Source organism: Dermacentor variabilis, chromosome 1 (assembly GCF_050947875.1).
Source record: "Dermacentor variabilis isolate Ectoservices chromosome 1, ASM5094787v1, whole genome shotgun sequence".
NCBI classification, from domain to species: Eukaryota; Metazoa; Arthropoda; class Arachnida; order Ixodida; family Ixodidae; genus Dermacentor; species Dermacentor variabilis.
Genome location: NC_134568.1, coordinates 129,556,536 through 129,581,044, shown reverse-complemented (window position 1 = coordinate 129,581,044; position 24,509 = coordinate 129,556,536). Strand labels below are relative to the sequence as shown.

The 24,509-nt window shown below is 41.4% G+C and overlaps 2 protein-coding genes across 3 annotated transcripts in view; both read left to right on the top strand.

The window, feature by feature from the left end:
* The window catches only part of LOC142584615 (uncharacterized), an 81,740-nt gene extending 69,378 nt beyond the window's left edge, over nt 1-12,362 (top strand). For both annotated transcript variants that reach the window (XM_075694755.1, XM_075694759.1), the window contains exons 12-18: nt 812-872; nt 1,667-1,777; nt 4,149-4,213; nt 4,306-4,377; nt 5,377-5,479; nt 9,359-9,425; nt 10,669-12,362. In XM_075694755.1, coding sequence (XP_075550870.1) covers nt 812-872; nt 1,667-1,777; nt 4,149-4,213; nt 4,306-4,377; nt 5,377-5,479; nt 9,359-9,425; nt 10,669-10,781 — 592 coding nt within the window. In that variant the 3' untranslated portion in view covers nt 10,782-12,362. The remainder of the gene's footprint in view (nt 1-811; nt 873-1,666; nt 1,778-4,148; nt 4,214-4,305; nt 4,378-5,376; nt 5,480-9,358; nt 9,426-10,668) is intronic.
* Nucleotides 12,363-21,815: 9,453 nt separating this feature from the next.
* Nucleotides 21,816-23,773, top strand: RfC4 (replication factor C subunit RfC4). The gene has a single exon (XM_075694750.1). It carries the CDS (start codon nt 21,923-21,925, stop codon nt 22,934-22,936), a length of 1,014 nt encoding a protein of 337 aa, XP_075550865.1. The 5' UTR covers nt 21,816-21,922; the 3' UTR covers nt 22,937-23,773.
* The last annotated feature ends 736 nt before the right edge of the window (nt 23,774-24,509 follow it).

Here is a 24,509-nt window from a genome sequence, read left to right as displayed (position 1 = left end):
TCATGGTGGTTCCTGTATCAGCAATACTTCCTTAGCATTGTCCGATAAAGAACTGAAATTTTTGTGCATGTGCAACTAAATTTTAATTCTTTTTTGCACACTCTATCTCATCATCTTGCTCCCAAGTGGCAGTGAGGTTCTCGTGGTGATGTGTATTCGAACACACTTTTGTTCGGCTCTGTCAAGGAATTAAACTTCATTGTGGTGACTAGCGCCTGTGTGTCCATGTGTCTCCTGTTTTTTTCCTCGTCTTTAGTAAGTGCTCAACTACTGCCATGTTTAATATCATTTCTAACATTGCAGATTGTATGTGTTGTAGGACTGCAACTTCTGTGTAACCTCATGAAAAGAACCACTTTTTTATTTTTCACCAATACCCAACACATTAATTACTAGGTAAACTAAATTTTAGCATCACTGGTTGTAGGTGCTTCTGTGGCTGGCTTCTGCCACATAGATGTTGCACAGAAATGTGATCTAACTGCAGTGGCCTAGTGGAAGTTCGTAGATAGTATGTGCTCATGCACTACTGTAGCACCGCCATACCCACGTGCTAGCACATGCATTTTCAATTCCACAAGGTCACATGTTAATACTACATATGGTTTTTAAGCTGCATCCTATTTGATCTTAGTTCATCTGGTGTCTGCACTTTCTGAAGACTTTCTGTGATGACATTTTATTAACAAATACCAATTTTTTATGACCTGTACCACCAAGAGAATGACAAATATTATTTTCACTCATTTATATTGGTGTGGCCAGAGGTGCTCACTGTACATGGCTTCAATTTCAACTTGTCCTCATTTAGGCCGAAGTACCTCATGGCTGCATTGGCATTGCATGAAGGTAACCCTGGTCACCATTTGCAGGTAGGTTAAAGTGTATCTACTAAATTTGTAACTGTCATTTGCTTAGGCTGTTTATTCAATAATGAAGTGCACGTAAGCATCTCATATGCAGATACGTCAGATTGACTCAGCACCATGACCAATTCAAAGCATTTTTAAAGCTGTAGTGTCGTCTTTACTTTTTCTGGCTATCTAAAAGAAATTTCCAGCTGTAATATGTGTTACATGATGTTCGAAGGATGTGGAATGGGTGAGAAGCGAGGGCAGGCCTTATGTAATTTATCTACAATTAATAAAGTGCTCTACAAGCAGTGCCTATGCAGTTTTCATTCATGCATGTTCCTAATCTCTGCTGTGTTACTGAGCAAGTAATCTGCAAGGATCAAGTGATTTCTTATTGGCAGCATAGATCCTACCTGCGAACCTATATCATGAATAGTACCAACAGAAATCAGTGTTTTACTGTTGGATGTGCAGCAGCTGCCACTATCACATGCGGCCATTTGGCTGTACAGAGCATATGCATTCAATCAAGACTGACGAGCACGAAGTGGTGCGCCTCAGCCATATTGTTTTTTTTTTTTTTTCAGTCACAGTGTTAGCTTTGTTTAGTAGCCTCATGTATTGATTCATCAGCCTTTGATAGTACATAATACAGAATGATTAATCATTTGTGCTCTTAACACATAATGGCTTATACAAAAAAGGTTGTTGACACTGTGGAGAGGGTGGCAACTACAGTGACATACCTTGCAAATGTGTGTATCACTTGACTATGCAGTCAATATTGTTATGGGTTGTGAATCTGCTCACAGGGCTCTTATGCCATGGAGCTGCCTGGCATGCCATACTTTCGAAGCCAGATTGAAGACCGGCGCTACAATGATGGGCCTGTGCACTTCCCCCTCCACACTGCCTATGCTGAGGTGAGTTCCAGAATCATAGTGGTACTGCCCTGGTTACCTTCTCCTACAGATTCTGCTTTCTCAGATTTACCATGAGTCTATTCATGTTGCTGTATTCCAGATACCCAATTTAAATTTACAAACCTCTGTTATTTGCCCTTCCAAAACTTCCATTTGGTATCATATGCTAAATACTTGCGTCTTCACTAGCACCTATTAAGAGTTGAAGTAATAGTTCTGCGGAAATAGTTCTTTCCACCTTGCAAGTTTGCACAGAACTATTACATAAAACTCTTGCCTTTAGTTCGAGTTGTTGATAAGTTTGGCTTCGCCCTGCCATCTGCTAGCCACCTGGTTAGCTCAGATGGTAGAGCTGCTGCCCCGGAAAATCATTGGTCCCGGGTTCGAGTCCCGAACCAGGACGAATTTTTCTTTAACTGCGAGGCTTTTCTTTACCTGTATGGATTTCCTTTGTAGCAATTGCTGTGATAGGGTTATTCATTATTATTTATTATTATTATAAATTTATTATTAATTTATTTACTTATTAATAATTTATTGCTAATTTATTCATTATTATCATTATGTATTAATTAATTATTATTTGTTAATTTATTTATCAATTACTTCTACCTTTATTACCTTTATTTATTTCATTTATTACCTTTATTAATTACTTATCTCCACCTTGCGGGTTTCTGCAGAACTACTACGTCAAACTCTTGCCTTTGCTTCGAGTTCTTGATGAGTTCAACTTTTCCCTGCCATGTGCTAGCCGCCTGATTAGCTCAGATGGTAGAGTGGCATCCCCGGAAAGGCAGTGGTTCTGGGTTATAGTCCCAGACCAGGACAAATTTTTCTTTAACTTCAAGGCTTTTCTTTCGAGGAACCCGTATGGGTTTCCTTTGTAGCAATTGCTATGATTGGGTGGATATCTCATTTTCCCTTCATTAATTGCTTCTCTCCACTTTGTGGGCTTCCGCAGAACTATTACGTCAAACTCTTGCCTTTGCTTCGAGTTCTTGATGAGTTCAGCTTTGCCCTGCCATGTGCTAGCCACCTGATTAGCTCAGATTGTAGAGTGGCTGCCCCGGAAAGGCGGCGGTCCCGGGTTTGAGTCCCAGACCAGGACAGATTTTTCTTCAACTGCAAGGTTTTTCTTTTGAGGAACCCATATAGGTTTCCTTTGTAGCAATTGCTATGATTGAGTGGATGTCGCATTTTCCCTTTATTAATTACTTCTCTCCACTTTGTGGGATTCCACAGAACTATTATGTCAAACAATGTAAAAGTGAGTTGCCAGCTAATAACTGTTTTCTACACCTGCATCTAGGAATGGCAGATTCTACAGGGCAGGAGGTCGGATGAATTAGTGTAACCTACTTGTGTTCATTGGAGAAAGTGAAACTGTATGGATGCATAGTAGGGATGGTAATGTGATTGTGTGCAGTAGACACTAGTAAAAAAATGTGTTTCATTTCAGCAGGAATTCTGGACAGAATTTCTTTCTTTCTTTTTTCTTTCTTTCCTGTTAAGAAGGAAATCAATTAATTTTGAGCAATATTAATGACAACCAGTTGGCTACAACTTCACTTGTAGATTGTCACATTTCGTGGTTATAGAAAATGCTAAAGTAGCTCAACAGATATTTATGCATGCCACAAAAGGTACATAATGAATAACTTAATTACAGGGGGTCTATGAAGATGTTTAAAATTTAAAAGACAGATTTAGAGGGCAAAGTATAGGTGTAAACATCCAATTTATATACTAATGGCTAAAATAAAAGCCATACTTGGTAATGCTCACTGTATGGGCTCTTTTACTGTATATGTGAGCGGCTAAACTTTCATGCTTCTCGCCTTCGTGTTTTATCCAAAGCTTGGAGAAGACTATAATGTTATATTTATATGTCAAGGGTTCCTCAAGAAAAGGGGTTAACCGAGGGGCCCGATTTTTATTAGTCATAGCATAAGAAGCCAACGAACACCGACACCGAGGACAACATAGGGGAAATTACTTGTGCTTAAAAAATGAAATAAAGAAACAATAAATTATAGGAAGTGAAAGTAGATGAAAAAAACAACTTGCCACAGGTGGGAAACGATCCCACAAACTTCGCATCCTTGAGGAACCTTGAGGGTACCTCAAGGTGCTTCACAACTTTTTTATTAAAAACGTAATCTTATACTCGCTGTCAAAAGTATATTACATATTCTTGATCACTTAATTGCAAATGAATATGCTCTTGCTTCAACAAAACCAGCACTGCATGCATAACTAGTCCATTGCTACTGGCCAGTATTTTGGTGACAGGCTAACACGGAAATCGAGATTAGAAAGCACTGTGCTACAAAAAAAAATAAGAGTCTCTCTTTTCTATGGCCTGCAGGGCTGGGGCTTGTACAGTGAATACCTTGGCTATGAGCTAGGTGTTTACAAAACCCTCTATGACAAGTGAGTGGAATCTTTTAATGCAAATTTTTTTAGCCCTTCGTTGTCACAGGATCACTAAAAACTGCTGCTCTGCTCACTCCATAAATTTACAGGTTTGGACACCTGTCCCAAGAAATGCTTCGTGCCTGTCGCCTTGTGGTTGACACAGGGATGCATGCACTTGGGTAAGCGCTTTCCAACTGCCTTTCCTTTCTTGGCACCTGTACTTTTAAACGGTGCAAAGTGACACTGCTGCTAATTTTTGAGCATGTTGCTACAATTTGCAAGCTAATTTTGCTGCACTTTCTCAGTGTTTACACAAGACCTTCAAAGTGATTGGTTTTGCGCAACTAGTAAAATGTTCCATTTAAATTGTACAAGATTCAAGTGCCACTTCCTTTTTTTTTTTTTTTTAAGTAGGAAAATAGGCCTTAAATATATCCATTGCCCCTTGCAGGTCCATTCATCTGGGCTGCTTCTAAATGAGCAAAATGGGAAAGGTCACCACACTTTGTGGGATTGTGAAAATGACAGTAAAGTAGAACCTAGTTGATGCATTCAGAATAATAGTAATAAAGGTATGAGAAGAATAGATAACCTACGATAACAATATGATCGAAGGATAATAAGCTGAATTTTAAAGAGTAGCTAAGAACCAAGTACAAGGGCATTTTAATAGGTTCTTCACTTTCCTAAAATCCTGTCCCTCGTGCTGGTGCATGTTCTTCAAGGTTGCTTCGGAATACTCAATGTATTGTCCACATTATTGTTTTTATTTTACGATATTTCCTTAAGTCTAGTTGCTTTTCTGGATGTTTCAAGCTTGTACGGCAAGCTTTCACTTTATTGGCTGTACTACACTGAAAGAAAGTTTATTTTGGAACCTCATCACCATTATGCAGCAGTTCATTCATGACAAAAACATTAATGCAGTACTTTTTCTTCCACCAACACTTCACTTTATTTAGCACTACTCTCTCATGAAGCAGTCGTGTTGCACGGAAATTCTTGCTGACAAAAATAATTGAAAACAGTATAATCCTTACCAGCAAGAAAACTGTTGCGGAATGTGTCATTTAATTATGATTTCATTTTTCAATATTCAAGAGAATGTACTCCATTCTATCACATGACAAAGAACACTCACACAAATGGGTCTCATTGACTTGCTTTGCAATTTCCAGTTGGTCCAGGGAGAAAGCAGTACAGTATTTACTAGAGCACACTTCATCTAGCCAAGGTGAAGTGGAAAGCGAGATTGACCGCTACATCACCTGGCCCGGACAGGCAAGTACTAAGTGTTACTAAAGCTAGTTAAATAGCTTCAGTGCAGATTTTTGTCCCCACCGTCCCTCATGTGTTGTCTGAAAATAATTGAAGTTCGGACAAAACAGAATTGTTGCTCCATGTGCCAAAATAAGTTCTATACACTTTTATGTGGCTAAATGATGGCCATGTACCTTTGTGTGAACTGAAACCTCGTCTTGTACAGTAGCTGGCCGATTTACTGACTCTAGTTTTCGGACTCGCTCAATTATCAGAAATTTGTTGCTCTAGCCACCATGTGTTACTACTGGGCAAAATGTATTATGGTGGCTAAATATTCTGACACCATGTAACGCGTTTTTAAAATTTGCTTACCACATTACAAGCATCACTGGTGTGAACTATAGAACTAGCTGCATTTCTTGTGATAAAGTAATTTTTTTCAATTCCTAGTGCAGCATGGCCACCAGGCCTAATAGCAGACCAGTATTGATTGAATCAATTCTAAGCACAGTAAGTCTCGAATCACTGAATATGCCATTTGTAGTAGCAAGATGTCGAAAAAATTTTCAGAGTGCTTGTCCAAGATTTGTTAGTCATAACATATATGACAGTGTATAACATATATGACAGTGACAGCTTACCAATTGTTAGCATATTGCATTGTCAGTCGCATCACAGAGTTGGAGATTACACGCGCACACTCGACTTTTCACTCTGCTTATCAGAAACGGCATGCCAGTGTGCAGCCAACAGCTTGCAGCAAATTTGTTTTGTTTGCTTATTAAGGGGTATTCACACGAGGGTCAAATCCCAGCTGTTGGCACGGGGAGTGCGCATAACGTGACAACAACGCTGTGGTTTTCATAGATGGTGCGCTGCCACCGTGCATTCCCAGGTAGAGAAGACCTTCTGTCTAAATGGAACATACAATCTCCGCTTGGCAGAGGAAGCAGCGGAATTTTGTGCTGGTGTCTTGGACCCTTGACCAAGTTGCTGCTCTAGAGAGCGGCAATCGTATCGCAATCACTTTGTTGTTGTAGTTGGTGGCCCTGTCGCATTTGCGAGGTGCGTTGCATGTATGCCACTGTGATGGCCAAATTAAGGACAATGCTACTTTATTTTTTCCGCTGGTCCAACAATTTTCATGCCTTTGAGACACTACATCTGAACCGCACAACAGTGTGAATATGAAAAAAATGAAGCATGTTGCCAAGAGCAGAAGCCACCAGAGTAGTCTGCTCACACTGATCTCCCTCCCCGGTTGCCTCGCCCATGTAAGTGGGGGAACATCTACAGGGAATTTTTTGCAGCGGCTGACGTCACTCAACTCCACCCATATCCCCCGCAAAAGTGCCTTTCGTGTAAGTATGCCTTTAGAATAGGCAAAAGACCTCGCATATAATCAGAAGCTCCGGACTGAATTTGTAGACTGCCAGCATTGCACACTTTGGTTGCTCATGACCTCTGCATTTCATCATACCGTGATGATGCATGTCGAACTGCACATCTGGCAACACTACATACATGAGTTACCGAAGGTTCAGGAAGATATTGTTGCATTTAAATGCAAGACCGAGCAGAAAGTTCATCATTAAGCCTTCCAGCTTCTGGCGGAGCGAGAAATGCAATAAAATCATTTTTATGCTAAATTCTTCTTTTCAAATTTATTTTTGGGTTCATATTTTTCAGATAAATTTGTAGTTCCCTTCACGTACAAAGATTTCTCAGCAGTTGTATCTGTCTGCCTTGCATCAAGTGGAAAATTAAGCCTGGCTATTGGTGGCGGCATGCAGCCTGCACTTGGAGTGACTAAGTGCAATATCGATGCGGCACTTCTGTGATATTGAAAATTTCTCACATTATACACTTACTTTTTTTTTTTTCTTTCGAGGAACCCATATTGGTTTCTTTTGTAGCAATTAGCTGCGTTTGGGTGGATGCCTCATTTTCCCTTTATTAACTTATTATTCCATGATAACTGTTCTCTCTACTGCATTTGATCTGTATTACGTAAATATTGAAGTAAGCCCTGTGTAAAGAATTCCTGTCTTATCTTCAAAGTGAAAGAAGTTGAAACTGAGTTAACCCTACCCCACCTCCTGTACATCTGGTGAAATTAAGAAAAATAAATACAGGAATGCAGAAAAGAGTCCACAAGCACAGCAGAACCTTGTTGATATGATACCGTTACATACGATTTCCTGGCGCCTACGTTCGCGATCGAGAATGCAATATATGATTTTTTACCGGTTCATACATTCCCGGAAAACACGATTTTTCGGTACCAACGTTCGGTACATCGCCAAACTGCAATCTTATGACACGTTTTCCGCCTGTTAGATCCCGTGTAAACAAGAAAATGCGCGAGACGCAGGCAATCGAGAACATCATATAGCCGCCCGCCCGTCTGACGTGAAAACGCCAGCGTGCACTCTATTTCCTATTCCGGTACCACCAAATCTCTTCCAGATTCTTCGCACGCCGCATCCGCTCCTGTCGCCACCAAACCTATTTCGATAAGCATCTTCACCTATCTGTTTTACAGCGCATGGGACGTAGTGTTGTTGGTAGCATACCGCACGCTTTTAGTAGGCGATAATCCAAACGCGCCACCGTTCCCTGCTGTAGGCAGCGCAATGTGAGCGTGACATTTTGCCTCGGTGGCATCCGGTGTCGCCCACCAGCTCGATTTCATTTCGGTTTCCCATCTCCATCTTAAAACACTGCGCAATAGGAAAACAACAAAACATGCCTTGGGCCACAAGCCCCACCAGCTTGGCGCGTTTCAGCGTCTCGTGCCTCGTGCACAACGATTTGCGCAACACTTCGTATTATGTAGATGTTCAACTACAGCTGAATCTGTCAAATTTTTTAGTCACATCGGATTGCATGTTTTTTCGATTAGTATGGTTTTTCTCGCACTTTTCTTTTTCAAAAACATATGAATGAGGTTCTACTGTACGCACTACCATATGTCTCAAGAGGGGTACTACTTTCTATTCCTTTGAATAGCACCATACCACAACTGACAATGAAAAATATGCAACACACTGACTCACAGCTAAACCTTATTTCAGAAATTTCTGAGCAACTCCAAACCTCAAGCGAAAATTTCAAACTAAAATTTAGTGGCAACTCAGCATTTGTTGTGACTTCTTTCTCTGTCCATTGTGGGTTAATGCTGTTCCAATATTTTATTGAAGCTAATACAGAGGAAGAGCAAATATGCACATATCAGCAAACTTCCAGATGCATGACAATCATTATCAGCCTATTTTATGTCCACTGCAGGAAAAAGGCATGACAATAAACAAGCAGAAATTAAAGGTAGCCTCAGTGATAATAATAATTATAAAAACGGGAAGAAAACTTGCAGAGCAGGGCTGACCTCATGATTCCAGAAGAAAACCAAATTCAGTTGTGTTTATTTATTTATTTATTTATTTATTTTATTAATATTAATAAAGATTATTATTATTATTATTTGTTGACATAATCAGAATACCGTTACACAAGCACCAGGCATTACTCTTTGTGTGAGATGTGTCATCTCTCTCAACAGCATCGTGATGGTATCTTAAGTCATACATGTAAAGAAATTACCTTTCGCATTTGGTTTGGCCCTAACCAAAATGAAATGTGTCAATGATGTCAATACAGACTTTTTTTGCCATCAGTACCATGTGCTTTTAGTGTTGTGCTTTGTTTTTTTTTTTTTTTTTTTTTTGCAATTACCAAGCAGCATACGTGGAATGTTGTGTGTTTGTGTGTGTGTGTGTGTACATACAATTTTTTTTTATTAAGCTTCAGTTGAGAGTAGCTTCTCTAGTCTGTGCTTTTGCTTCCGTTTTGTTTTGTTTTTTTCACTTATGAATGATGTCATAACTTTCTTTACAGGCATGTGCTTACAAAGTTGGTGAGCTGAAGATCAAACAGTTGCGCCAGAAAGCACAGGATTCACTAGGTGAGCATGTTGCCATTGCTTTTCTAGCAGCCACCTTCAACCTGAGATTCTCATGTAAGGACAGCTGCTTTTTTAAAGAGGCACTGAAGCACTATTTCAACACGTTAAGAAAACCTTCAAAATCTGTAGACATTGCTGCCATGTACGTGCGAGCCAGATATTATTCCACAGCATAGAACCTACAATCTTGCATAATAGATTGCTTGCTCTCCCCTACAGCTTTCCCAAAACTTGCTTTTTTGTCTACTTTAAGCGATGTCAGCAATGGTAAATATACCTAAAGTGAGAATGTCCATAGTGGCCAGTCATGTGGCACATGCATGCATACCCTTCCAGGTTTTATAGGAAACAAGGAAGCAGCAATTGGGGCTAATGCTCCCACCTGTTCTACCACTGCTACCTTTTTTGCCCTCAGGTGCCTTTGTAAGATGGCAGCCTCAAAGTGTTATCGTAAGCTCACCATGGAAAGGAGAACATATAGAGCGACAGGCAGGGCATTGCTATAGGTGCCACCCCAGCTAAGAGAAGCCAATGAGTTTTGGGTGAATGTAAAAAATAAATGCTACATTCATTATATCTCTGTTCGTTATAGATGCTTTTCAAGCATTCCTTAAATCATCTATTCCTTGAAAAGTGTTGCACTTATTCCGGCATGTTGCTCAGTTTCAAGAAAAGGTGTTTCAAGCCCTTTAATTATGCCCTGCTGTATGCTTCCCCCTTCCATGAAAATTATTGCTGTGAACAAGTGACAGTGAGACCTTGATTGTTTCAGTCCTTGTTTGGCTGTTGTCCAGAGCTTTGTGAGGGCTTTGGAAGTCCTTGTAAAAAATACCTGTATGGAGCCTTGAAAAGAGATGGGTACATGGCCCGTGATAATGACAGCATTGCCAGAAGCATTTTGCTGCCTGTGTTGTGATGGAAGGATTTGTTGGTTCACTGCTCAGAGCTATAAAATGTGTGTGTAACTATGTGGTTTAAATTCCAAAATGTCTGGCTTTGTCAGAATAATCGCTCGAATAATCGCTCCCAGCATAAAGTTATTAGCAGTGACTCTGGTTTTCGCTTTGGCTGTTCCTGAACATTGCAGTGGAGCAAAGTTTGAGCAGTATATTACGTTTGTAATTTTATTTTGTTAATCTTTGACTTATTTTTAATCCTTGAGACTTTAGGTTGTTAAGGTTGTGCATTATCTATTGAATTTCAAGTACTAACTGCCTATATTTATTTATCACTCTGTTCCTAGGTGCAAAATTTGATGTCCGAGCATTCCACAAGGTCATCCTTGACAATCCTGGCCCACTGACCTTCCTAGAAAAGCAAGTCAACAAGTACATTGTGGAAACAAAGGGTCATTAAAGACAGGAGCTGCAACAGGCTGGTGCGATATTTCCAAGACCTCATAAGCACAAGACTCCATAAAACTACATATTTTGTTTCATTTTGCTCTTGAGCCATGGAATGCACACTACTCCATCCATGGCTTACCTCATTCCTGTCTTAAATAATTTTGAAATCTAGTAAGTTGTACTAGGAAACAATAGCAGAAATGTGGGTGGAATGGGTTGGCACGCTTTCCTACTCTGACTTTCACCACTGTTGAAAATGTATACATCTAAACTTAGAATATGGTGCAGCCTGCACGATATACTGCGAATTACAGGGTTAGAGACAATTTAGATAGTGACAGACAAATATTGTAAGCAGCTGACTTTTTACTTTTTCACCATCAGTAATATTGAGTATCATGTATTTTGTAATTATACCACCATCAATTTGGAAAATTGGATCGTTAGGGCACACTTTTTAGTCCTGGCCTTATTCTGTGGCACAGAAAACTTGTTAGGTCAGAGTTTCGGACATGTTCATTTGCAGGCCAGTCAATTAATGAAAAATGGAAATGCAGCCTGCACAAAGCATTCAGATGAAGTGGCAGTGATGGTGAACAGACCAAATTAAAATGGCGCTAGCATACAGTCTGAACCAGATGCTGCCAAATTGAAGCCTGAAGCAGCAGAGTATGCATTGACGAGATCGTTACTCTGAAAAGAACCACGGATGCTATACCCAGCTCCTCCATTTGCATTTTGCCTCGCCTGCTCGCAGGTCTTGCGCACAAAGACAGGTTTGACAAACAATTCTTTCATTCCTGTAATGTGAAAAACACATACAATCAGACAGACATGGCAGAAACTTCCGATAAAAAGCGTTATGGATGCTTCAAGTAAGGGCTGCACGCTATCATTCAATGTGATGATTACATTGCCATTAATGCCACCGTGTTAACTTCATGTTATGTGACCTTGCGGCGAGCACATTCATGATGAAGTAATTGGGAGATGCGGTGAGGGGTTGTGTGAAGCAAAGTTCAGATGAAGGTGACCATGGCACACTATCATTACTGCTGTCACACGGTGTTCGGCAGTGTTCTATGTGAATTCTCTGAAAAAGTCCCGCTACATAGTTTGGATAAGTTGACAAAAATTGTTTTTCCACAGATTTCAAGCATAACAGGATGCTTTGGTTTTCTTTTTATTTTATTGGTTTTTGTTATTATGATTTTTTAATAATTTGACATTCTGACACTTTTTTTAACTGCTATAAAATCCTAATTAAAGAGCTTTTATTGTACTTGATGTAAAACCATACATGTGTTTTTCTTAGAGTACATGTGCTTCCTCGATTTCTTCTTGATGCAGAAATGCAACTACACTTTAGTTAGCAAATTCCTAGACAGTGGATGTGCTATGTCTGCAATGTTATGCTTTCATTTTTGTCTTTATTGCCTGTAAGATTGAGTTTGGTTTGCCCTTGCTCGACTGCTGTTGCAATAAGCAGCATAGGCTGTGGTGTCAGGTTGAGTGTCTCTGGGAATGCCTTTAATTTGTTTTGTACTGCAAATTTCTTCAGTAATAAAGCTTCAAACAACTGTTGCTGCAGAATACACAGTGACGTGCCTTGAAGCTATAAAGTACTGCCTTTCACTTTATCGGCTTTCACGTTTTTGCATACGCCATAGTTCGCTTGTGCATGTGTTTGTGCCCTTGACGCTGTCATTAAGAGGAAGCGTTAGCTCGGGCCTAACTCCGATGCAGCCTATTCAAATGCATGTAAAATGCAATAACATTTTTCTAAAACAACCCCTGGACCGATTTTAATGAAATTTGTTGTATTTGAGAGAGAAAGTTAAATTCTAGTGACTGTTAGAAGGAGAATTTCGATGTAGGGCCTGAATTTTGTTACAATGATTTCCAAAAATTAAAAAAGTTTGAAAAAAAATAGAAGCACGAAGTTTATAAATTAATAACTCTGCATCAAGAACAGATATCGCTGTTCTGTAAACGGCATCCATTAGATCATTCAAAGCAGACAAATTCGATATGTCAATTTTTATGTTAAGTGAATTTTTTACATTGTGTAGAAGGGTTCTGCAAAAGCTATATTTCCATTTTACAAAATATATTTAGATTCATGTGTAACATATGAATTTTGTCCTCTTTAGATGTACTATCATATACAATTCACAGAATTGTGGTACCATTTTTCATTGCTGAGTTACAGAGTTGTAAACTTGATACTTCTGTTTCCTAAAAATTTTCAATTTTTGCTAATTTTTAATAAAAAATTGACGACCTAAATCAAAAATTCGAAACCAACAGTCACTAGATTTTAAGTTCTCCTTTCAAATGCAAAAAACCTCATCAGATTTGGTGCAGTGGTTGCCGAGAAAAAAAAAGAATTCTCCTTTTACATGTATTTAGATAGGAGCCGCCAAGCTAAAGCTTCCTCTCAAGCTATAAAACTGAATTCTTGTCAATATTGTACACATACTGCCATGCTTACTGGTACTGCTATGTACATGGTGGTGTCTTACGGATCGTGTCACTTGCCTTGTGCTCACGAGTCCTGGCTTTCATCATGAATAGTTTGTTCATTAGTAAATATGGCAAAGAAGAGCTACAAGAAGCAAGGTTTTTCCATTGCTTACACATGCTGCCCATAGCGGGGCCCACTTTTCAGCTTATATGCAGGCTATGTAAAGGTATTTATTGCCATACTGCAACTTTTAAAATGCTTCATCACTGAACTTTTAGTGTATAGTTTATTTTTTATTAATATCCTCTTGGTGTAATAATCGTCATGATGTGGTACAACCTGTTAGACATTTTAGGCATTGTACTTACATGAGGCATCGGTGAAAGACGCCGAAACCTTTTCACTGCTGTGAGAGTCATTTACTTTCAGGAACTATGGCTACAGGAACAAGGCTACAGCAAATAGATGCATGTTAATTTCATGATTGTTGGCTTATGCCATGGAGGACCTTGTGAAACCAAAGGATGAGTAAATGTTTCTTCCTTTCAGCACACACACTGTATCACAGTGCCAGCTTTGATCACAAACAGATTAAATATCCTCGGGTAGCAGGAACTGTTTTGTTTCAAAGCTGTTATCACTCTGGAGTGGTGGCACTGGGCTGGTAGATGTGTTTTGCTTACCACTTCAGCCTAGATAACCAATAATGAAGGGTCCCACAGAACAGCTATAGGGACCCTGCAACACGTTAAGAAATTTGTAGAATGTCTCATATTAAAGGATGTCACCTTATGAATCTTATCAAACAAAAGTTTTTTTAATGCACCTCAAGGAGTCGAGTCATTAGCAATCAAGCACTGCCCCTGCCACAGCTGCATGGCCTTACTCTCCTTTTTATCATACCTGCTGTGCTCATAGTTCTATTTCAGGGCCAACGCGGAGCAGTGCCCATGTTATTCCTCCCATCATCGCACTGAGCTTTGGTATAGGCATGGCGTACAAAATCAGTCCATCACGCTACCTGATCGCAGAGGCTATAGTATGGGTGCAGTGGTATTGTCCTCTGCCACCATGTTAGTCTCGTAAGGTTTCTGTTTTTGATTCTGCCAGAAGCATTGCTTATTTGTGATAACTGAAGAAGTACACCCAGTAGGCATCATGTTTTTGCCATGTCACAATCAGACATGGACACCCTCATGCCGATGCACCCTCACACGAACATCCTCACCCTGGCAGAGTGAGGCAAGGGTGAGGATCTTAGTTGGTAATTTTGTGGCCGAGCGTGAGGGAACGTGGACGTCATGAGATAAGGGCAAGGAAGGGCAATTCCATTGAAGTGAGGTTAAAGCAGGTCGTGATTCAAGCCGCTACATGGAACGGCAAGCTCCCTGCATTTGATCAAAGTGGTTACTTGGGTGAGTTGGGGGTTATTCATAGTGAACTTGTTTTAGTCCTGACAGACACGGACACAGGAAGGGGCTCACTCGTGGTCATGTCCATCAGCGCTACAAGTTCACCTTGCATTTTATCGAACCCGCTGTGGTGGAATAATGCCTTTTACATTGCGCTGCTAAGCCCAAAGGCACAAGATTTAATCCTGACCGCAGCGGCTGCATTTCAATGGGGCCAAAATGCTAAAATGGCTGCGTACCATGCATTGGGTGCTTAAAGAACCCTAGGCCCTCCCCTACTATGGCATGCCTCATAATCATAACTTAGTTTTGGCATGTAAAACCCCAGAATTTAATTTAAATTTTAACCTTGCATTTGATAGTGAAGGCATGTTAACATTAGGATGGCAACCCACCGACTTCTAGCAACATCAGTCTCTGTTGTGTTCATGCTCCTGTGACAATGCACTGATGGCAACAGCCTTCATGCAGACTGTCCATTGACAGCAGTGTCAGCAGATTCTAATTGTCGGAAGACAGCCAGCATTTGTTGTAACACTGCAACAACACGACAACCGTATCTCCACACCAACACTGGTGTTGTGTGATAAATCGGCCTGTTGCCGCTGATTTATACACTTGCTGCTTGTTTTTTTTATGTCATCACCCAAGTAAATCATGATGTCACTCAGTATGTAAATTGTAGTTATTGAATTTATGCATCCCACTGTCATGCGTTCATCAAATGCATATATATATATATATCGGCCAAAGTTCCTGTATTTGCCGTAAAGCTTGTGAATTTGGGTTCCTTTACAATTTTATAAATGTTGCATCAAGTTTTACAAAGATTGATTCTGTTCATGAAAATGTTTTAAAGGTGTTGAAGGATGGGACAAGCAAGATTGAAGGAAAAAAAGACCTACAAGAAAGAATTTACGATGGTACCTGCACTACCCTTTTGTGGCAATTAAAGGTGCTAAACAGAGGGCTACTGGTTTCGAGCAAGTTTTATTCAGACAACTTCCTGAAGAAGGCTAAATTGGCAAAAGAAAAGTCACTGAACAGGTCACTGATATTTAAAAGCAACTGTATTGCTTGTATGTCTCAGCTGTGCCTAGCTTGCTGCTCCTTGTGTGCTGTGTCTAAACGTAAGTATCGTAAGTGCATATGTGTCCCACAAGATGTGTGCACTTAAGGCAAACGTAAACAAAAATGCGTGCTGCTCCCTTTCTTACCGCCCTCACTGCTTTCTGTTTGTCATGTCCATGAGTATGTTTATAAATTTTGAAGTTCACAGGTTGGCAGGTATGTAAATAAACTTGATTCTGCTTTTTTGTAACTTTCTTTTCTACATGCATCGCGCCATGTAGAGAAGCTGAATAACATGAAAGTTGGGAGTATTGTAGCTGTTAGCTAACTGGAAGCTGCACTTAAATTTTGTGTCAATAAATTGTGGAGAATAGAAGATGTGTGTTTGCCTGTTATGTGTGTTGTTGTTTTTTTTGCAAATAATCTGCATTACACTTGCACCGTCAAAAAGGCGAGTGTAATTATCTAGTTCTCTTTCATCTCAATATGCTGGCTGGAAGACCAGGAAGCGCATAACGTCTGCCTATGTGTTATGTTATTCGTGCATCATAAAAACTGAGATCGGGATAATGAGGCAGGCAAGGCAGCTTTTTCGTCTTGTGCGCTTTTTCTGCCCCTGCCCTTCTGTGTGGCAGACACTAAGTTTTCACTTTATTAGATGCCAAGTTCTTCAATGTTGGCAAGCAGGAAAGTTTCAAACTGCATGCCCTTGGAGAAAGAACTCCCAAAGTGCTGCATGGAAAGATTAGTAAGGCAGTGCTTTTCAAGTTGCTATTCCAATAGCTCCGCCAGCCTAAAATAATGCCATTTGAATTGTTTCAATCTCTTCTTGTTGTGGCTTTGACAGGTAAAGTCAATAAAGTTTATGTCATCTGTTTGTCCATATTTGAATGCTGTATCAATGTGCAGTGCGTGAGCTATATGTGATGTACTGTTAAAATCTAAATAATGAGTACAAGTGAGCAGTGCCATGTAAATAAAGCACAATAATCCGTGCACATGACCTTCAATAACAACTTGCATAAAGGCACATCTGCAAAAGTCTCCTGTTGGCACTATGACCATTAATAAGCCAAGAGCAAATTTGTTTCGAAGCGAGCACGGCTCTCAAATTGTATGGGAAATGCAGATTGATCATTTTGTATTGTTCGTTTAGTATTGTGGATGTTTGTTCAGTGGCACTTATTGTAGTTAAAGCATACAAGTAAGCATATTTCTGTCAGTTTTTATGTGTGTGGAACGTAAGATATCTTGCTATGGACATGGACTCTGTGATTGTTCGTATGCACGCTTCCTTGCCCCATTTATACAAGTATTAGTGGCAAAATACAGTACAACTTTATCACAGCAGTGCCAATGTATATGGTCAGTTTTCAGTAATGGGTCATGTAAACTATTATTTAAAAGTTGGAAATTGAATGTTGCATGTGAGGGCGGACAACACATCCTTGCGAGCTGAGAGTGATTGTAAGCGAGGATGGAAGAAAAATTACATGCTGAGGGCGAGAGAGGGGCGACGAATACTATACACTGAGGGTGAGGTAATACGTGTAACATGTAAAAGTGAGGGTGAGAACGAGACCCATGTTTTGGGGTTTGGGGAGAAAACAAAAAATGAGGGCATTTGCCCACCTCTGGTCGCAATAAGCAACAACAAAAACCTGAGACTCCACAGCCCCAACTCAATGACTGCACTAAGCAGCCACAATGCCATGAATCCTCTTCGCATGACCTACCAACCCCAATCATATAACCGATCAAATGTTTACAAATGCATTGCTCAAGATTATCCTTCGCTTGAACACTTTTTGGCTCTGCAAGTGGGCAAATTAATCCACGAAGTGGCAGTTCGAATTATCAATAGCATAGTAAAATGAGTTCTCGAGGGTACCAGATGCATAAGTCAGTAACAAACCCTCCAAGATATACACCTTGACAATGCAACATACGCAGCCAGGGATGGTGACAACCACGAAAACCACTTCATATGGGGACTTCAGCTTGACTGAAGGCATACTGTGTTTCTGTGCATAAGGTATGTAGGAGGTTGGGGGCATGCACATCGAGGCACACTATAGAGCATGGTGGCATGAATCTCGGAAGTCATCGAATTGGCTAGTACTCTTCTGCGCGCTCTGCATAATGATGCTCATTCCATTTTCACTGTACGTTTAAACCTTCAATTACTAAAGAAGGGATTTTATATTTTTTGATGCTACCTTTAATTTCGCACATTAAAACCATCTTGTGAACTATGAGAGTAAGGTTGGCACATTTTGTGTAGTTGTGTCACGCGGCCACTTTCGATTGCAATCGAGCCTAATCGAAATTCTCAACCACGATTGGCTCCCTCCAATAGTTCAAGTGAAGGAGCCAATCACAACTAAAAAGTTAGGTCCCGATAGGGCCACATCATGATCCAGAGTGTTCCATGTAACACTCGTATTAGAGTGCCCACTCATATAGCAGCCATGGGGTTCTTGTTTCAAACATACTCAGTGATGTTGTTTTCATTGTTTTTTAAATGGTCTAATCACATGCGCATACCTGCCAACCCTGCCAAATTTTTCATAGAAGTTTACGAATTTGGAGTCGTTTTATGCTATTACGATTGATGTGTTTTGCTTGTCAGTCTTCAAACTTTCTGTTGGAAGTCTTCTGGTAGTGAAAGGATGCCAGACGGAATGAAAAAAAAAGGAAGGAAAAATATTTTTTTCCTTTCTCCATGCCTTGCTTACAAGCTTCTAAAGCAGGCAAAATCAATGCAGCAAATTCGCTGAAGTGCATCTGAAAATAATTTGTTGTTTGTCAGTCTCTGCTGTTCCAAGTTTGCTGCTGCTTGTGGGCTTTGTCTAAAGGTAAATGTACAGGTTGTCCCATGTAACTTTAGCCATACTTTAAATATATGCAAATGCCACGTAGCTGCAGACAACCAAGATAATGTTGTTTGCCGTCACTTGGAGATACTCTGATTATTGTTTGCATTCTGCTGATTACATAATTAGTCTTAATCAATTGATGAACTTCTCAAATATTATAAGTAGATGGAAAGTGTCAATGAGAAAATTGTAGAATGTCGCCGGCACTGTCGCGAGCAACAGGGTCATCATGGGAGTCCCAGTTGATGAGGGCGCTAAATTCTTCAAATAGTAGTATATGTAAGTTTTCGCTCTAGCTAGATTCAAGGTCTGATAGAGTAGACGATATGCTTTTTCGCGTGAGGTGGGCAAGCAGTAGGCACATCCTACGAGGATTGTTCCATGTGGAAAGAAGAACTCGACGAAGATCAGTGTGCTCCAGATCAAGGTGCCTGTTGCCATACATGCAAGCAGAAGGAATTGCAATCAGGACACCACCGCCTCTGCCACATCTGTCCTTACGGGACACGAAGTACGCCTCGAGTGACAATACCTCGCTGTTGGCCACAGACGCATCGAGCCACGCCCCAGATAGTATGATGGTGAAGCGGAGCAGACGAGAGGAAGCAAGCGCTTGAACGTCAGGCATCTTATTAATTGTTCTTTATGCTTCTGCAGTTATACTGAAAAGTAGGTGCCCCATCAATGTCTAATGTCCAAGGGAGGGTGATGTCGGGTGATGTGGCGCTGACCCCTGATGGTGAGGGGAGGGTACCCAGTATCCTGCCCCTCTCTCTGAAGGAATTACCCTAACAATACGTTTTTACCCGTAGAGCTTGTCGATGATCGCCATATATATACAGTACAGTGTGCCGACCACTGCAGCAAGCTGACCTGAGCACCAATCACAAAATAGCACAAGTGCAAACAACGTGTTGAGCATGCAGTTTCATACAATAATTATTGTAGGAAACTCACTGGTGTGGAGGAAGTGTGCATGGTGGCACTGTGGACATCCAACATGACGTTCGCTCTCACGTGATTGCAGTAAACTGGTTTTGCAGTAAGAGAGCTTTAGATTAGGGTATTGTGCTCCCTTTGGGTCCTTTTGTACACCCGGCGATTTGCGTCCCCCTAAGTTTGGGTGGGGCTTGCCTCCCCTGACCTGAAACTCTCTATTATAGTTGCCTTCATAGGGCGCAAGTAGGACTTTTACATCCTTTCATTATGGAAGCCAAACTGCACTCTAAATACAGTTTACACCCATTGGAGCATATCTTTGTCCCACAAAATGATAATTCTCATCCACCTTGTGTGCACTTCCTTTCTTTAATGCTGTGCACCCAGTCATTACTTTTATGTTTTCTAGGTCACGAACGGCATCCGTGTTATCAGCGTGACATAGCCAGCATTCTTGACAGGAAACTAGTGAGCGCAGAGTTTTCAAAAAATTTGTGGGGCCGCAACATTCATATGGCGACGGATTACCGGCAAAGCTGTTAGGCTGCATACATGGGCTGCATATACATTATGAAATCATTCATTTTTTTTATGCAGCGCCACTCTACGCCGACACAAGCGCCACCGCAGTCACCGCGCTTCCCATACATATATGCCGCAACCGCTGTTGCTGCCGCGCCGGCACCTCCGAAACGCGTGGCATTATATATGAGCACGGAAGCCCAGGCAACATGCACAGATGCCGTCGCCACACACTTTCCCCCTCTCATTATTCGTCAAACAGGATTTAAAACAAGTAAAGTGCATGAAGGCGAACTTATTTCCTACACTATAAATGCTCTTTCTAATATATATATATATAAATGAGAAGAAAGGGGGTTAACCGAGGGGCCCGATTTTTATTAGTCATATCGTGAGATTAGTCATATCCCAGGGTTCTACTAGTACACATAAATACCCAGAGCATCGCACGCGAAATGCGAAGGTTGTGGGTTCGGTTCCCACCTGCGGCAAGTTGTTTTTCCTCCACTTTAATTTCCATTAATTTATCGTTTCTTTATTTCATTTATTAAGCACAAGTAATTTCCCCAATGTTGTCCTTGGTGTCAGTGTTTGTTGGCTTCTCATGATATGTATGAATTGTAATATGGCGTTGTAATATATATTACAATGCCGAATTTATGTGGTTCTATTTGGACCCAAGATATTAAACTTATTTTTGGAATTTGGGGGAGTGGGCTTAAAGCCTGCTTCACCTCCACTGCGAGTCAGCCCGGTATTGCACTATCTCAGGGATCGGCCCACACATTCCTGTTCACGCGCCGTGATAGGGACGTAAGCCGGCCGGGGTACCCCCTCCTCCCCCCCCCCCCCCCCCCCAGCAACGCATGCCCGGTACTGCACTATCTCCGGGATCAGCACACACATTCCTATTGCCCATACGGACGTAAGCTAGCCAAGGTGCCCTCCCTGGGAATGTAATAATATGCGGGGGCAGAGGTAAACACTGTAGCTTCGCTGTAAAAAGTAATTAAGCCAGGTGACGAATATTTCAAAGCGAAGCTTTCTTTGCCTCTTCCTTTGACTTTCCCACTGCTGCTGCTGCTGTTGTCTGGCACACTGAGTCGGGGGGTGGTTCAGAGCTTGTATATGCATGGAAGGAACGTGGCAGAGAAGAAGAGAGACGCATGAAACTCGTTTGTCACCATACCACGTCGACTGTGCACAATGCCCTCCAGTATTGTGTTCGACTTTGTCTTGAAATTTTTTGTAGTTTTCCGTTTAGTGCATTGTGTGGTGTTAAGCGAAATTATCATGAGCTGTAAGTAATAATACTGAACGCCTGAATGCATGCCATTCCTTAGCGTGTTTATTGCGCGGTGCTATTTTTGTGTTGTTGTTTTCATGATTTCTTTGTGCTCTGGGAAAAATAAAACAGTGCATTTGAAATGAAGACCGCATTTGCCTTATCATGAATTTGCCTGCATGTCTGCGTTTCTGCACTTCTTGCGCTTGTGCAGCATCTGTTTTCCGTGCCGCATGGCCTCTGTTACGATGCGCGCGGAAGTCGTGCGTGCTCATGCGTGGAAAAACTAATATGTAGGTATTCTTGCCGAAAATGAATTCAATATGCTTAAGAAATGACTTCACAAAAAAAAAAGCTTTTTGGCTACCCAAAAGTTTCGATTTTGGCTACATTTGGGCCACGTGATTTGGGCTACTGCGGAGGCCAATTTGCCTACCTGTGGTTGGAGCGATCTGGCAACCCTGGTTTTAGCGCGTTATTTTTTTTGCGCGGTCAAGAGTGGCAGCAGTTTCAAAGGCTTCAGTGCGCGCTTCCAGCGTTCTTGTAAAGTCCTGTTACGTGAAAAACCTTGTTGTTATGGCAGAGACCATGGAAATCGACGTGGGAGACAGCCAGAAAAAGAAAGACTGCATTCCCTGGGTGGAAAAGTACCGGCCTGCGAAATTCACCGAAATCGTAGGCAACGATGAGACTATCGCAAGGTTGGAAGTTTTCTCACGAGAAGGCAACGTACCCAATGTAATCTTGTCCGGCCCTCCCGGTGTGGGCAAAACAACAACAATCCTCTGCTTGGCGCGTATCCTCCTCGGGCCCGCATTTCGTGAGGCCGTGCTGGAGCTAAACGCCTCTAACGATAGAGGCATCGATGTTGTCCGAAATAAGATCAAGATGTTTGCTCAGAAGAAGGTGACGCTGCCACCAGGGAAGCACAAGGTAATTATTCTCGACGAAGCAGACAGCATGACTGAGGGAGCGCAGCAAGCCTTGCGTCGCACGATGGAGATCTACTCAAAGACCACGCGATTTGCTCTTGCTTGCAACACTTCGGACAAAATCATTGAGCCAATTCAGTCCAGATGCGCCGTTGTACGCTTCAGCCGCTTGACGGATGCGCAGGTGCTTGCTAAGCTTCTGGACATATGCCAGCGTGAAAATGCCAGCTACTCAGAAGATGGTTTGGAAGCCCTTGTGTTCACTGCACAGGGCGACATGCGCCAGGCAATCAACAACCTCCAGTCGACGGTTGTGGGTTTCGGACACGTGAACAGCCAGAACGTTTTCAAGGTATGTGACGAACCACATCCAGAGCAGATCAAGGACATGCTGCAGTACTGCGTTGACGGTCAGCTAGACAATGCCTACAAGATCATGTTGCACATGTGGAAGCTTGGCTATGCCGCCGAGGACATCATTGTGAACATATTCCGTGTTTGCAAGAGCCACGACATTCGAGAAGACATTAAGCTGGAGTTCATCAAAGAAATAGGCTACACGCAAATGAGAACATTGCAAGGTGTGCACTCCTTGCTTCAGATGGCTGGCCTGCTTTCCCGGCTGTGCTTGAAGAGTCGTCTGTGTAAATCCGACTGAAACTTTGGCGCTAGTAATTTCCCTTCCGTACTCAGTACTGTCTTATACAGCAGTACATGATTATATAAAACAAAAACTCCTAGTTGACGTTTTCTTGCCGTGGCATGCAATCGGCTGACGAAAATGCTTACAATCATGCTACTTGCACTAAAATTGTGAAACCGTTGAATAAACTACCATTCACAGAAACTTACTAGCCAATTCATATATGAATAAATAGAATGCACAATGAAAACTTTTTTAGAAACTATGGCAGCCAGAATTGCAGTACTTTGTTTCTAAATCTACTAAATGTATGCATGAGCTAAATATATTTCATGCACTTTATGCTCAACACACTAAACCGAGCAAGTCTTCATTGACATTGTAAATGAACTAAATCAAGAACAGTTCTAAAGAAAGTGCTCATGTGAAACAATAAAGAGCCAGTGTTGCATCTAAATGTTCTACAGGCGATTTGAGCACAGTAGTCTCGAAGGCTAAAAAAGAATATTTAGTCCCAGGATAAGTTCAGTTTTGAAGCTCTAATTTCATTACCATGTTAATGATCAATAGAAGCTTAATGCCCTTAAGCTGTGTAGTGCAGTTCACTTACACGTTCAAAACATAGGCATCATACCTGAACTGAGCGTAACAACAGCCATTCAGCACTCTAACGTTAGTACATGCCTAGTACAAGGGTGACATTTTTCCCTACCATCCTCGTTTAGAGCAGGGTCACGACAGTAAACCCTGCAAGGCATATATGTAAACTCATGTTTGTCTGCTTAAGTGATGCAGTTTGCAGAATCATGATATCCATTCTTGGTGCATAAATAAAGTTACATACGTGTTTCAATTTTTAATGCATCAAGTGACACTCTTGTTTCTTGTGCAGCACTTTCGTTTCACCTCCTGAGACGACTGGGGATGAAAGTCAAAATATGTCAGAAAAAAAATAGTACAGTACAAAGTTAATGGGTTTCATTATAGATATATCAGAGCATAAGTTTAGTTGCGAGTTGAGTTACTGAAGTGTCTGGAACAATTAGAATAAATTAGAAATCACTGATTACCGTACACCAAAGCACAGTATCGTAGACTTTAGAGACCCGCCACGTGAGCACGACTTTGATGAAATTCCTGGAAACCCGGAAGTAAAAAGCAGCAGTAATGACGTCACACACAAGAAGGTGGCATGATATTTAACCGGCTAATTAATGGAAAGCAGTTGCCTGGCATAGACTGAACATCTGCCTAGCAGAGTGGATGCGACGTCACTCCCTCCAACTCACTTCTCCTCTCCCGGCACTCACCTGTTCGTTTGCTCACAACAGCTGCAAGCGCGCACTCGTTACATGCTCTAACGTCAGCACAAGAGAGAGCACGTAAGGTGTGCTTCATGCGTCGCTCGCTAGGGGGCTGCGCCCCCAGGTAGCGTGCGCTGTGCTTCCTCCTCGCCCGCCCTCGCTCCACGCCTGCATATCGTGTGAGGGGAAGGACATTTGCTCACTTAACCTAACGAACACCAACACCGAGGTGCAAGCGCCACTAAGAGATACCCAAATCAAAGATTAAGGTTGCCTAAAATTTT